Source organism: Salvelinus fontinalis, chromosome 26 (assembly GCF_029448725.1).
Source record: "Salvelinus fontinalis isolate EN_2023a chromosome 26, ASM2944872v1, whole genome shotgun sequence".
Classification (NCBI taxonomy): domain Eukaryota; kingdom Metazoa; phylum Chordata; class Actinopteri; order Salmoniformes; family Salmonidae; genus Salvelinus; species Salvelinus fontinalis.
Genome location: NC_074690.1, coordinates 40,883,290 through 40,898,765, shown reverse-complemented (window position 1 = coordinate 40,898,765; position 15,476 = coordinate 40,883,290). Strand labels below are relative to the sequence as shown.

At 43.6% G+C, this 15,476-nt stretch overlaps 1 protein-coding gene across 2 annotated transcripts in view; it reads right to left on the bottom strand.

The window, feature by feature from the left end:
* Positions 1-3,663: 3,663 nt before the first annotated feature.
* Positions 3,664-15,476, bottom strand: part of LOC129824354 (serine/threonine-protein kinase STK11-like) — a 50,341-nt gene continuing 38,528 nt past the window's right edge. Inside the window, exons 8-11 of one of the 2 annotated variants that reach the window (XM_055883943.1) lie at positions 13,083-13,140; positions 8,481-8,674; positions 5,286-5,504; positions 3,664-4,303 (exon numbers count right to left, since the gene is read on the bottom strand). In XM_055883943.1, coding sequence (XP_055739918.1) covers positions 5,317-5,504; positions 8,481-8,674; positions 13,083-13,140 — 440 coding nt within the window. In that variant the 3' untranslated portion in view covers positions 3,664-4,303; positions 5,286-5,316. The remainder of the gene's footprint in view (positions 4,304-5,285; positions 5,505-8,480; positions 8,675-13,082; positions 13,141-15,476) is intronic. The other variant, XM_055883944.1, reaches the window with a different exon arrangement.

The window sequence follows — 15,476 nt, the reverse complement described above, 5'->3', positions numbered from 1 at the left end:
TAGATGGTATAAGGTACAGTATATACATATGAGATGAGTTTAATATGTTAATATTATTAAAGTGGCATTGTTTAAAGTGACTAGTGATCCATTTATTAAAGTGGACAGTGATTTGTAGGCAGCAAACTGAGTTAATGATTGCTGTTTTTCAGTCTCTCGGTCCCAGATTTGATGCACCTGTACTGACCTTGCCTTCTGGATGGTGGCTGGGTGAACAGGCAGTGGCTCGGGTGGTTGTTGTCCTTGATATTTTTTGCCTTCCTGTGACATTGGGTGCTGTAGGTGTCCCGGAGGGCAGGTAGTTTGCCCCCAGTGATGCGTTGTGCAGACGGCACCAACCTCTGGAGAGCCTTGCGGTCAAAGGCGGTGCAGTTGCTGTACCAGGCAGTGATACAGCCCATAAGGATGCTCTCGATTGTGCATCTGCAAAAGTTTGTCAGGGTTTTAGGTGACAAGCTAAATTTCTTCAGCCTCCTGAGGTTGAAGTGGCGCTGTTGCGCCTTCATCACCACACAGTCTGTGTGGGTGGACAATTTCAGTTTGTTTGTGATGTGTACACGAAGAACTTAACTTTCCACCTTCTCCACTACATCTTGTGGCTGAATGGAAGCAAGTCTCCAAAGCAATGTTCCAACATCTAGTGGAAAGCCTTCACAGAAGAGTGGAGGCTGTTATAGCACCAAAGGGGACCGACTCTATATTAACGCCATGATTTTGGAATGAATGTTCGACAAGCAGGTGTCCACATACTTTTAGTGTGTATCACTGACTGACACATGATACAAGGCTGCACCCCCAATTCTGATATTTTTGCCACTAATTGGTCTTTTCACCAGTCAGATCAGATCTTTTGCAAATAATTGGGAAAAATATCAGAATTTGGCTGCCTGTGTAAACGCAGGCTAAGTGTCTGCCATAGAAACTTTCACACTCATGGGCAGTTTCTCATTTGGGCAAATGTCCGACCTCCGTGACCCGGTAACCGATAAGTGGTTGAGTAGTGTCAATTCGTTAGTAGGCAAATGGAAGATGGTCCTCCCCTCCTCAATAGCCTCCTTTTGGCAAGGAAGAACAAGTGTATCCTACATGAGTCCTTCACGGAATAACATTGAAATTTGCAACACAACTTTTAATCAGCTATTGTTTTCTCTGAGAAAAGCATGCAAACATTTAAAAATGATACTTATCCTTTTATCTAAAAAATGTCTTGCATAACTAGCGATAACATTATCACTTTACACATTTTGAGATTCACCCCTGTAAATGTAACTTGTCTGATGACGGGCGATCGGAAATAATTTCATACAAGAGCATTTATCCACTTTCCCTCTCCTTGCCGCCTCTTCTCGATTACCTTTCACCTTTTTCAAAACAAGGCCAGAAGACAGAGGACTCAGAAGTTAGGCAAATCCAATTGAGAAAATGCTATGGTGTACAAAGGACAGAGAAAGAGGGGGAATATCGCAATTGCATACTTCTTGCATCCTCATCTCCTTCTTAAAACCCATTGGAGAAGGCCAGAGGGGAGGGACCTCTGGCTTCCTCATCCAATGAGTTTTGAGGAGACAAGGAGAGAGAGGAATCAAGGAGTATGCAACAGATCTTCCCAAGGTGAGGGGAGAGAGAGGACAGGGAAAGAGGAGAAAGAGAGAGCAGGGGACTGGGGGAAGGAGAACTTGGGATGTAGCGACCACCGGACTGTGAAATCAGTTGCATTCAGGATCATTGACTGACTGAACTAAATGCTTGGAATTGATTGTTGTTAAATGTTTCCAGTACCGTGATTTGACCGTGCATATGCTAATGAAGGGATGGGTAACTCAAGTCCTCGGGGGGCGAGAGTAAGTAAATAGCCTTGCATGAGCGAGCCGGAACGGCTTAGGAGCAGGAGCCTATCTCCTGTTTCCGTAGTGAGGCAGCTTGATGTATAAGTACACCCCCTGGACAGGACGCTAGTCTATCTCAGGGCCTTACCCCAAATCTATCTCCTTAATGCTGAGTGCCAAAAAGAGATGCATCAGGTCCCATTTTTGTCTTTGGTATGACTCGGCCGGAGATCAAACTCCCAACATCAGGGTGGACACTAACCACAAGGCCACTGAGTTGGTCGGGGGCCAGAGCGGTATCACGTTCCCCCCCATTCCTACAAACACAGCGGAATACACTAATTGCATTCTAAACTGAAAATCATGATTAGTTGATTATTGGAGTCAGGTGTTAGCTGGGGCAAAAGTGTGCCACCAATCAGTCCCCCCCCCACCCTGAAGACTGGAGTTGCCCATTCCCTTGCGCCAATGAGTGAGTTCTTGGCACCCAATTACCCAACCCCACTGGAAGGGATGGTTTTTCCATGTTAAAGCAATGTTGTACCATATCATTTTTTTGCAAACATGATTTAGACCTTAACATTGGGTACTGGTACTTATTACATTGTATTCTGCGAAACAAAGTGCGAATTCCTTGGTACGGCTACTGGGACTAGGGTTCGAGCTGTTGAACAACGTTGAATAAAAAGGTCCCTGTATGTATCTGGTAGGCCATTTAGTGTATAGAAAGAAATATCTGTACAGCGTAGAAATCCCTAAAGTGTTGTAATGCCGTGATTCATAGACTTCCAGGGACTAACCAATGTACATATTTCTTTTTTTAAAAAGACTAAGAGAGAAAGAAGAAAAAAACCTGTTCACTCCACTTCCGTCATTGTATAAATTCAAGGTGGCTTTGCAGGGGAGCAGACTGAACGACGAAACAAAATAGCGATGACGGTAATAGGTGACTGGTAAAGCACATAGGATGCAGGGCAGACGTACACACAACTGTCAGAGATGCCATCAGCACAATCATGGAAATGGGGATGGGTTCATTCCAACAGTTAAGAAATAAACTAAGAATGAAGTCAGAAAAGCAGGAATTCTTTATTAATCAAAAGGTATATTGCTGAGGTTTCCCACTGAGTTTTGCCTGGTCTGGGCTCTGCAGAGCTTCCCTCAGTGCTGGGCTGACGTGGGCAGTGTTTGTCTCTCTCCATCTTACGCAATCTGCTGCCCCCATCAGCCCAGCACTAAGAATAGATTACAGAGCAGGTGAGTCATAGCACAGGGAGGGAGGAGAGGTGGCTCAAAAGAGGGAGAGCAGAGGAGATGAGTTGGAGGGTAGAGGGAGAGGGATGGAGAGAAGGGGAGAGTGGGGAAAAGATGGAGAAAGACAGCAGAGGAAAGTGCAGGTGAGTCAGACCAGAGAGCAAGGGGGAGAGAAATGGAAAGATGGAGAAAGAGAAGGTGGAAGAGAGAGGGGGAGAGAAGTGAGTCATAGGGGGAAGAGTTTCCAGGGATGTGATCAGTGAACAATAAGACGATCAGAGGGGAAAAAAGGCTAGCAGCGCATCTTTTAACACACAGATGCCCGACAACATATTACTCCAGTTTTTCCGTGGTCTGAAGAATCCCATTTGACATTTTCTGATCCCCTCTTCAGTTTTAAAGTTTCGAATCGCCCTCGATCTCCCTTTCCCCTCTCTGGAAACGTAGTGTTCCCACTAACATTGTGTTGGTGTGAAATAAAACCACAAGGTTTATTCATATGTATAAATAAAACCCTGCAGTATAATGACCACGTGCACCGTTAGAAAAAAAAAAAGAAAAAAAAAGGGAGCCAGACAACAAATTGGGTTTGGTTGGGATGTGTTTTATATAAATAATTACAAAATATTTATTGGAAAAAATAATCAAAACAAAAACTAATGGAAACAAAACAAACCCCCCCCAACTCACCATCAGCGGTGGTTGTCGAGGTTTCAGTCCATTTGTCTGTCCTTAACTGAGTAGTTTTCCGTAAAGCTCCGTACAGCATGCAGTTTTACATGGGTATCACTATCATCATCGTCAAAGTTTAAATATATACGTATTCTTTATCAATGTCGTTTTTACACATCACAATGTGCATCTTTAAAAACTGCAGTTAGGTTCCGGAAAATAAAAGATTGTCTATAAACTAAAACAAACTGAGGCAGAGGTCAGAAAAGGTGGATCTCACACGGCCAGGCCACGCCTCCTCTGGGACAGCCAGACAACAGAGGAAGGAGGGAGTGAAGGGAAACACAAGCACTTCACACCAAGACCCTCGAGGGTAGTCTCTGAGCAGTCTCCATTTCTCTCCCCCTTTCCCGCTCTCTGTCACGCGCATGGCATCCTTGAAGAAGAGTTTGTATCCGAATGGTTCAGGAGGAAACGTGGGGCACCACATCAGCAGGCTTCTCTCACCATTGTCAAGCACTCCAAAAACAGAGGGACGGGAAAAGATGAACCTGGGAGGACAGAGAGAGAGAGTTAAAGAGGAAGGGCAAGCTTCATTTAGTTCATTTTATTGTACGAGACTATGGCATGACAAATAGGATTATTTATGACATACAGCGACTTAAAACGGATATTTAAGGGTACACTTTTCCTTATACGGGCATCAACGGCTTATTTGTCACACCCGCGCACGCACACACAAAGTGATCGAGACTTCCCTCTGCCTCCAGCAGCACAGATAAAGCAGCTGAATGATGGCAGACCCTACATGGAGAATGAATGAATAGCTGTTATTTAGGAGAGAGCCGTGCAGGCGGGATCACAGAGAAAATACAGCTGACAGGGAGAGAGGGAGCGACGGACAGAGAGGGAAACAATATCCTGCCTGCACCCCACTCCATCTAGACCAACGTGAGTCATCTCTAGAACAAATTAATACAGACACTGCTGCACATCCTACCAAGTAGCTCTGCAATCTGTGTGTGTGTGTGCGCGTGCTTTATGCCTGCTAGCGCAAAGGCAACGTGTGTGAGTAAAAGAGAGAGAGGCTTTGTTAGAGGTATGCGTGTGCCATCCTAATGCAGTTGTGAGGTGTGTGCCCACGCTCTCTCTGAACTTCCGTCTCTGAGAGGATGCCTGGGGAGCAGTGGTGTGATGGAGATGACTCATACAGAAGACAGCTGCATCTCACCGGTTTCTCTCCTCCCTTCCCTCCATCCCATTAGACTGCAGAGTAGCATCACTGTCTGAGGATCTGTTTTCCACTCTCCTCCTGTAACTCCCTCCATCTGTCTTCATTTCCCTCCCTCTAGTCTCCCTCCGTCTTCCCTTCGGTCTTCAGAAGAAGAAGACGTGCCCCCCCCCCCCCCCCCCCCCCACCAGCACAAATGTCTCATTCACAATTCCCTCCATCACTCAGAGGAGTAAATGCTTTTTGAAAGAGTGCAACAAATATTACAACTACACAGTACACATCCACGCACAATGACATACCCTTCTCACCAGGTGGGTTGTTGAGGTGGAGTCATTGCTGTTTGCAGGTGGAGAGCTTGCGTATCTTGCTGGCTGTGGATACTCCTTTGCGGGCGGGGTTGGATGAGGACCTGCACTCTGGCTTGGCCTTGCTCTCCGTTCCGTTCACACAAACAGGCTTGGCCTGGGCCCGGCTCCGATCCACCTCACCCTCGTCTAAGTCCTCCTCTGGCACCTGGCCTGGTGGACAGAGAGAGAGAGAGAGGGAATAGAGACCGGTTAACACAGAACACCGTGACAGTCACAAACACATTGGCATAGTTGCAGACATAGAAACACACAAATAGACACACACAGAGAGACATATACAGACCAAGAGCGCTTCTCGTTGCAGAGTATTGTTTTGTAAACAGCTGATAGTCATTTTCCTAATATTTGAGACTTTTTTATTGATTTGTTTTACCTGTTACATTCTGAAACTGTCGTAGTAGTTGTACTGAGCCACGTAAAACTATGGAGGCCCATCCCCACCACAAAAAAACTTTAACTATTTTATCATACAACATCATTGCAACACAGGTACCACAGAGGCTGGGGGGTGAGAATAGTTTTCCTAGGGCCCCGAGTTTTTCCTGGTGTGGTAGTAGGCTAAACTAACCAACTCAGATCCCTAGCTGTAGGGTATGACATAGTAATCAATCAGCTGAAAAAAGAAAACTGACGGGCTATGATGGGACCAGATTATTTGTGTAATCAGGTCATATGGTTTAAAAAAGTCCTTGCTCGTATGAGATGAGTAATGTAGGGTATGTAAACATTATATGAAGTGGCATTGTTTAAAGTGGCTAGTGATACATTTCTTACATCAATGTTTCCATTATTAAAGTGTCTGGAGTTGAGTCAGTATGTTGGCAGCAGCCACTCAATGTTAGTGGTGGCTGTTTAACAGTCTGATGGCCTTGAGATAGAAGCTGTTTTTCAGTCTCTCGGTCCCTGCTTTGATGCACCTGTACTGACCTCGCCTTCTGGATGATAGCGGGGTGAACAGGCAGTGGCTCAGGTGGTTGTTATCCTTGATGATCTTTATGGCCTTCCTGTGACATCGGGTGGTGTAGGTGTCCTGGAGGGCAGGTAGTTTGCACCCGGTGATGCGTTGTGCAGACCTCACTACCCTCTGGAGAGCCTTATGGTTATGGGCGGAGCAGTTGCCGTAGCAGGCGGTGATACAGCCCGACAGCATGCTCTCGATTGTGCATCTGTAAAAGTTTGTGGTGACAAGCCAAATTTCTTCAACCTCCTGAGGTTGAAGAGGAGGTGCTGCGCCTTCTTCACAACGCTGTCTGTGTGGTTGGACCATTTCAGTTGGTCTGTGATGTATACGCCGAGGAACTTAACTTTCTACCTTCTCCACTACTGTCCCATCGATGTGGATAGGGGGGGTGCTCCCTCTGCTGTTTCCTGAAGTCCACGATCATCTCCTTTGTTTTGTTGACGTTGAGTGTGAGGTTATTTTCCTGACACCACATTCCGAGGGCCCTCACCTCCTCCCTGTAGGCCATCTCGTCGTTGTTGGTAATCAAGCCTACCACGGTAGTGTCATCTGCAAACTTGATGATTGAGTTGGAGGCGTGCATGGCCACGCAGTCGTGGGTGAACAGGAAGTACAGGAAAGGGCTGAGAACGAGATGGAGATGTTGTTACCTACCCTCACCACCTGGGGGCGGCCCGTTAGGAAGTCCAGTACCCAGTTGTTTAGTCTGTCTGGGAACAAGACATCCTGGTCCGCGACGGGGCTGGTTTTCCTTTTATAGTCTGTGATTGACTATAGACCCTGCCACATACCTCTCTTGTCTGAGCCGTTGAATTGCGACTCTACTTTGTCTCTATACTGACACTTAGCTTGTTTGATTGCCTTGCGGAGGGAATAGCTACACTGTTTGTATTTGGTCATGTAGCTATTCCCTCCCATCTAGACAATTCTGTGTTTCCAAATTTGTGGCAACAGTTTGGGGAAGGCCCTTTCCTGTTCCAGCATGACAATACCCCTGTGCACAAAGTGAGGTCCATACAGAAATGGTTTGTCGAGATTGGTGTGGAAGAACTTGACTGGCCTGCACAGAGCCCTGACCTCAAACCCATCAAACACCTTTGGGATGATTTGGAACGCCGACTGCGAGCCAGGCCTAGTCGCCCAACATCAGTGCCTAACCTCACTAATACTCTCGTGGCTGAATGGAAGCAAGTCCCCGCAGCAATGTTCTAGTGGAAAGCCTTCCCAGAAGAGTGGAGTTTGTTATAGCAGCAAAAGAGGGGGACCAACTCCATACTAATGCCCATGATCATGATTTTGGAATGAGAGGTTCGACGAGCAGGTGTCCACATACTTTTGGTCATGTGGTGAATTATCCGATAAAGTCACTCACCGCCATTCAAGTTCTCTGCAGCTCCATTGAACAATTTGATTTTTGTAGGTCATCATACTTCAGCGACAGGGACTACTGCGGTTATATTATCAGTCCCTTTGTTGCCAAGCAAGACTTTAATGAAAATAAAGAGAAAAGTCTAGCTAACAAAATCTGAATTCTTCGAGCACTAGGTTTAGGTCCTCTTAAGCCATTATAACCAAGACTCAGGAAAGATGTGTATTCATTAATTTTCGAGTATAACAACTGTCCAAACTGTGAGGCTTGCCCAACCTACAAAATGTCTATAGCGCAGTAAGTTAATGGAGGTAATACGTTATATTTCCAGTTGAACGGTTCCCACCCCGAGCTTTAAACATTTAACAGTGTAAACTGGTAACATCACCTTAAAAAAAGACATGGTTAAACCCCGTCTTTGTGGCACACAGTATTAGAACAATAACTGAAACATGTAAAGAGAAGACTGCAACACTGTTCCCCCAAGCCTTTTAAAAACAAACTATAGGCACTTGAAGTTCTGATCTATTTTGCTTCCTACTGACTGTAGTCGATCCTCCATCTGAACTCTCCCTGCCTTTCCTGAGCCCGCCACCAGTCCACTTGTGTGTCCGTTTCTATCTCGCTCCCTCTACCTGGCGCAGGGAAGTCATATACAGTGTCTTCAAAAAGTATTCACTCCTCGACTATTTCCACATTACGGAACTTGAAATGTATTGAGTTGAGATTTTTTGTCACTGGCCTACACACAATATCCCAATAAAAGTGGAATTATGTAGGGCTCCTCCCTCCTTACCTGGCACAGTGAAGTCCTGAGTGTAGATGATTGTGTCCTCCTGGTCGTAGAGCTCGTCATCGTCCTCCTCGGTGTACCCGTGCAGGTCCTCCAGGTAGGGCACCACCGTCATGCTGCGCCACACGTCCCGGCTCTCCGCGCTGGCAGGGATCGGCACCGGTGGTTCCGTCGGCGGGTGTTTTTTACGTACCCAGCTAAGGGCAGAAGGCAAAGTGGGGGGGGGGGGGGGGGGATTGTATGACTAGTTACTAAACACATCTTGGCAAAAGTTAAGCCAGTATAGCCCGATACCTCTCCAATAGGCTGACCCACGTTTGTATCACAACTTAGTAGTCAGTTTTCATATGGCGACATTTAGCTACATTTTAATGCAACCCAACCAGATTTAGAAAATGTATTTCAGTGTGTGACGAGGGGGGGGAGGAATCATTTATGCTTCACTGCTTATATACCCAGCACCGTGCTGCTATAAAGAGTTTAAATGAGGCACCATCAGAGGCAGTTGTGGAGGGTGTTTCAGCGGGAGGGCTACTGAGGGGTTGATTAGGGTTTCTTTCTCTCGCCCCTCGTTCTCTCCCTAGGGTTACATTCTTTCCCTTTCTCACGCACTCTTTTTCCCTCATTCTCTCCCCAAATTGCAAGAGGGCCAAGAACCCCCTTGTCGAAAAAGGATGACTGTTATTAGTAACCATGGAAACTGAGTCATCAAAGTCATTGGAGCTCGTTTTAGCCAAGTGTTAGAATGCACTTTGAAAATACTTTTCTCTCTTCTCCTCTTTCGGTCTCTTTCACACACACAGAAAAGGAGAAAATTGATTTCAGCTTGCCTGTAGACCAGCTAGTGTTGGATTCTGGAAATGGTCCTCTAGAAGATGAAATGTTGAATAAAATTATATTTGATCTCACTCTGCCGATTGTCCGTGGTGTTGGTCCTTCAGCTGCTAAAAATGTGAGGCAATATCTACAAGAAAGTATTGTTTACCTTTTTAGAGCACCGGTACTAAAGAAGACATTTCAATTACCTGGTACATGCCCAAAACCACATAAACATCTGCAAGACTTCAGTGGCATGGTTCGCATGCGTGTACTTCAGTCTTGTACATGTGTTTTGCTCATGACTGAAGGCACATCTTGATTGCCACACACATAGACCCACTTTTGAAATCGGTGTAGTATTACTTTCCTGTTGATATTTTGATCTAAAATTTGGACCACCTGAGGGACCAACACCACAGACAATCATCAGAGTAAGTTTAAATATAATTGTATTCAACATTCGTGACAGACAAGGGACTTTTGGGATTGTTCTATATAAAAGGTGCGTGGCATTGTCTACATAAGTTGAAGACACATTTGGTAACTAGACTTCAGCATGCTTTGGCCAGCCTCTCTCCCTCTATTCTTCCTCTCCCTCCATACCCGTTTATACTCGAGGTGGACCGATTAAATCGGTATGGCCGATCAATTAGGGCCGATTTCAAGTTTTCAGAACAATCGGTAATCAGCCTTTTTGGACGCCGATTATGGCCAATTACATTGCAATCCACGAGGAGACCGTGGCAGGCTGACCACTTGTTACGCAAGTGCAGCATCAAAAGGACCTTGTGGCTGCAAGGAGCCAAGGTAAGTTGCTAGCAAGCTTTAAAAACTTCTCTAATAAAAAAAGAAAAAAAAGAAAAAAAAAGAATCTTCACATATTCACTAGTTAACTACACATGGTTGATAATATTACTAGGTTAACTAGCTTGTTTCGCATTGCATATAATCAATGCCTGTTAATTTATCATCGAATCACAGTCTACTTTAACTTCGCGAAACGGGTGATGATTTAACAAAAGTGCATTTGCGGAAAAAGCACATACGTTGCACAAATGTACCTAACCATAAACATCAATGCCTTTCTTAAAATCAATACACAAGTATATATTTTTAAACCTGCTTATGTAGTTAAAATAAATTAATGGTAGCAGGCAATATTAACTAGGGAAATTGTGTCACTTCTTGCGTTCTGTGCAAGCAGAGTCAGGGTATATGTAGCAGTTAGGGCCGCCTGGCTCGTTGCGAACTGTGTAAAGACCGTAATTAATTTGCCAGAATTTTACATAATTATGACATAACATTGAAGGTTGTGCAATGTAACAGCAATATTTAGACTTACGGTTGCCACCCGTTCGATTTCCGGCTTTTATCATATTAATGACCAAAGGCTCATATTTCTGTGTGTTTATTATATTAGAATTAAGTATATGATTTGATAGATCAGTCTGACTGAGCGGTGGTAGGGAGCAGCAGGCTCGTAAGCATTCATTCAAACAGCACTTTACTGCGTTTGCCAGCAGCTCTTAGCAATGCCTGATGCACAGCGCTGTTTATGACTTCAAGCCTATCAACTCCCGAGATTAGTCAAAAAGGTATATGAAATACAAATGGTAGAGAGAGAAATAGTCCTATAATTCCTATAATAACTACAACCTAAAACTTCTTAACTGGGAATATTGAACACTCCTGTTAAAAGGAACCCCCAGCTTTCATATGTTCTCATGTTCTGAGCAAGGAACTTAAACGTTAGCTTTTTTAAATGGCACATATTGCCCTTTTACTTTCTTCTCCAACACTGTATTTTTGCATCAAATTGAACATGTTTTATTATTTATTTGAGACTAAATAGATTTTTATTTATGTATTATATTAAGTTAAAATAAAAGTGTTCATTGTTCATTCAGTATTGTTGTAATTGTCATTATTACAAATATATATATATTTTTTTTAAGTCGACCAATTAAATCGGTATTGGCTTTTGTTGGTCCTCCAATCGGTATCGGCGTTGAAAAATCATAATCGGTCGACCTCTAGTTTATACTTTCCTAGCCCACTGATGTCATCGGAGCACCTTGTCGGTATCAGCAAGCGTGCAACAAATAATAAATATTAAGCATATGTTTGGAGGTCTAGTAATTTCAAGGCTATTAATGTCAGAGGAAAATACAACCGTATGCACACAATGTCACAAGGATGAAATGGACCGTATTACAGGGCTTGAAATAAACTTTTTTTTTGCCAATTTGGAAAAGTAGGACAGATTTCTGACTATTCCAAAAGCTCAAGTTTCTTGTCCCCCGCCAAAAAATGATCTAACACCGTGAGCCAAAAAGGTGACTGAAAATTGGAATTATTATTACTGATATTGACTTCAACGCAAGGTAGCCAACTAAGACATGTTCTAAGACATGTTTGTTGATCTATTTGTAGGCCAAAATATTCTGTTTTCAGGAAGATCTTGACAACATCTACTTGTCAAGTAGGCTATTCTAAAAATATTTTTGTTTCAGCCAGTATTGCATAGCGGAGAATGGCAGCTTTCCAATGGTGTCAGAAGTATTTCTCGACACCAGATTGAGAGCCTGAGACAGTTTTACAACCTGGTTTTGGTTTCATCAACTGCACTCTCGTAACAACTGAGTGTCTGCCATTTGCAGTTATACACAAGTGGCGGTGGAAAGTTTTTTAGGACATCAGACATGACAACGATATTAATACATGCCAATAGCTAAATAGTTAACTAGCAAGATAACCAATTCAAAACATTGTGTAGTTTGGCTGGTTATCTTGCTAGTCTGTTGTATATCATTATTTGACCTGCTACTGCAATGTCTCTCTCGCTCTCTCTTTTGGCAATGGCCCAGACACAGGTGATGCACACACCATGCTATAACTGGTCAACTAACTCACTAACTAGCAATGAACATCAACAAATGTGCACACTTTGATCGAGACTAACTGACAACGAAAACCCATCTCGCGACTTCATATCATTGAAAGACCGCTGGTGCCTGTCAATGCAGGCCTACAATAATTCTACTCCGATACGCTCTGGAGAGATTGAGAGGACGGTGCGCAACACATTGCATCCGGAGGACACTATGATCGAATAGTGATTGGAGCTGCCTAATTGTTTGATATTGTGATTCTTGCGTAGATTTATTTGATTTGTTCATTCTGACAACTTAAAATCTATAATTTGCTTGTCCCCCCAAAAAAGTGTACTTTCCCTGGGCAAGGGGACAAGTGTTATTGTCGAGCCTGCTTATTGCATACTAATAAAAACAAAGATCTATGACTTCTCAGTTTCTAGCGTACCATTACTTGTTTATTTCATTTCGAAGCATCTAGACTGCACCATAAGGTGTGCTAACATTCCTATTTTCTGAAGAAGATATCGCCATTTTATATCTGAACTCTTCCCAAGGCCAAAAATCTCATTGTCTGAAATTCTTAGCATGAGATGTGTGATATAAAGTGCCCATCCCTTTGCCTCCTCAGGTCTCAGGCAGTCTGTCCTTGATGCTGGAGCAGTAGAACCAGAGAATCACAACAGAATCATTCTAAATCTCTGTGTGGAACACTAGAACAGTCTGGATGAACAGTGACAGACTTCACAGCATAGCTGAGGGCAAAGAGGGCACAGCCTTCTATGTGGACTGGAGAATTGTCAGGGTCAATTCCATTTCAGTTCAATCAAATCAGAAGATGAATGGAATCTAACTGAAGACTTGGAAGGTGTCATTTAGGCAATTTTCAACATGGATTACTTCAGTCACTTACTTGTGTTGCCTTATGTGCTGTATTGAAAACCTCTTGACGGGATCATATTCAAGCATTCCTGGAGAAGACAAAGAAGCTAAATGTAAGGACACAGGAGTGGAAAAGGGAGATAAAAGGGGGAAATAGGAATAATTATAATAATAACAATACAGAGGAAGAGGAAGAGTACACATTTACAGTACATTCGGAAAGAATTCAGACCTCTTCCCCTTTTCCACATTTTCTTACGTTACAGCCTTGTTCTCAAATGGATCACACACACAATACCCCATAATGACAACGCGAAAACAGGATTAGACATTTTTGCAAGTTTATTATATATAAAATATATATTAAAAAAAAGTAGATACATTTTCAGACCATTTGCTATGAGACTCGAAATTGAGCTCATGTGCATCCTGTTTCCATTGATCATCCTTGAGATGTTTCTACAACTTGATTGGAGTCCACCTGTGGTAAATTCAAATGATTGAACATGATTTGGAAAGGCACACACCGGTCTATATAAGGTCCCACAGTTGACAGTGCATGTCAGAGCAAAAACCAAGCCATGAGGTCGAAGGAATTGTCCTTAGAGCTTCGAGGCAGGACTGTGTCGAGGCACAGATCTGGAAGAAGTTTGGAACCACCAAGACTCTTACTAGAGCTGGCCGCCCAGTCAAACTGAGCAACTGAGTGAGAAAGGCCTTGGTCAGGGAAGTGATCAAGAATCCGATGGTCACTGACAGAGCTCCTCTGTGGAGATCGGAGTATCTTCAGAAGGACAACCATCTCCACAGCACTCCACCAATCAGGCCTTTAGGCCAGACGGAAGCCACTCTTCAGTAAAAGCACATGACAGACCGCTTGGAGTTTGCCAAAATGCACCTAAAGTCTCTCTGACCATGAGAAACAAGATTCTATGGTCTGATGAAACTAAGATTGAACTCTTTGGCGTGAACGCCAAACGTCACATCTGGAGGAAACCTGGCACCATCCCTACAGTGAAGCATGGTGGTGGCAGCATCATGTTGTGGGATGTTTTTCAGCGGCAGGAACTGGAAGACTAGTCAGGATCGAGGGAAAGATGAACGGTGCAAAGTACAGAGAGATCCTTGATGAAAACCTGCTCCAGCACGCTCAAGACTTCAGACTGGGGCTAAGGTTCACCTTCCAACGTACAATGACCCTAAGCACACAGTCAAGACAATGCAGGAGTGGCTTCGGGGCAAGTCTCTGAATGTCCTAGACTGGCCAAGCCAGAGCCCGGACTTGAACCCGATCAAACGTCCCTGTAGAGACCTGAAAATAGCTGTGCAGCAATGCTCCCCATCCAACCTGACAGAGCTAGAGAGGATCTGCAAAGAATAATGAGAGAAACTCCCCAAATACAGGTGTGCCAAGCTTTTAGCGTCATACCCAAGAAGACTTGAGACTGTAATCGCTGCCAAAGTTGCTTCAACAAAGTACTGACTAAAGGGTCTGAATACTTATGTAAATGTAATATTTCAGTTTTCTATTTTTAATACATTTACAACCATTTCTAAAAACCTGTTTATGATTTGTCATTATGGGGTATTGTGTGTAGACTGATGAGGGAAAAAAAACAATTTAATCAATTTTAGAATAAGGCTGTTAGGTAACAAAATGTGGAAAAAGTCAAGGGGTCTGAATACTTTCCGAATGCACTGTAGGCCTGCCTAAGTTACGGTATTAAGACTAAACAGGATGGGCTCTTAGGTCTACAGCTTGATGGTGGTTATACAAGGCTGCTCTAATAAGCCTACTAATGATAATGACATTACTTATCATTATAATGATGATCATAATAGTAATTATAACAATAAGGTGATCAAGGAAAGAGGGTTATTATTTCGATAATAAATATAAAAATCTGACAATTTGGATAATACCAGAGAGGCTGGTCTAACAATAGAAAGTGTAAAGCATAGCAAAGATTAAAAACAGCCGCATTTGTGAAATTGTTCCGTAAGGCTCGGTGCTCACGGGATCAGTAGGCTATTAAAACAAACACTCAAACAGGCAACAGAAGCAGGATCTGTCAGATGTCTGTAGATATGGATGGTTTATAAAGCCAGGCACATTTAACAGTTAGGCTGTTGATTACAGACCTATATTGTTTTGCACCATGTGTTGCACCATTGTTCGTACATAATAACCACATATGATTTCAGTAGCACATCTCTTAGACTGATGGACTGTGCCATCCCCACGGCCTCCACTCAGACAGGTGTCTTGTACGCCACAATCTTTTATTTTATTTAAATTTTTACTACTGCTCGACTAAAATAAATCTCGGTTGACCAATAGCCTATCGGCCAAACAAACGACCAGCCGACAAAATGGGGAGGGCCCTAATCTGTGCACATCCCTACTGTCCATCGCTCTGTCCTT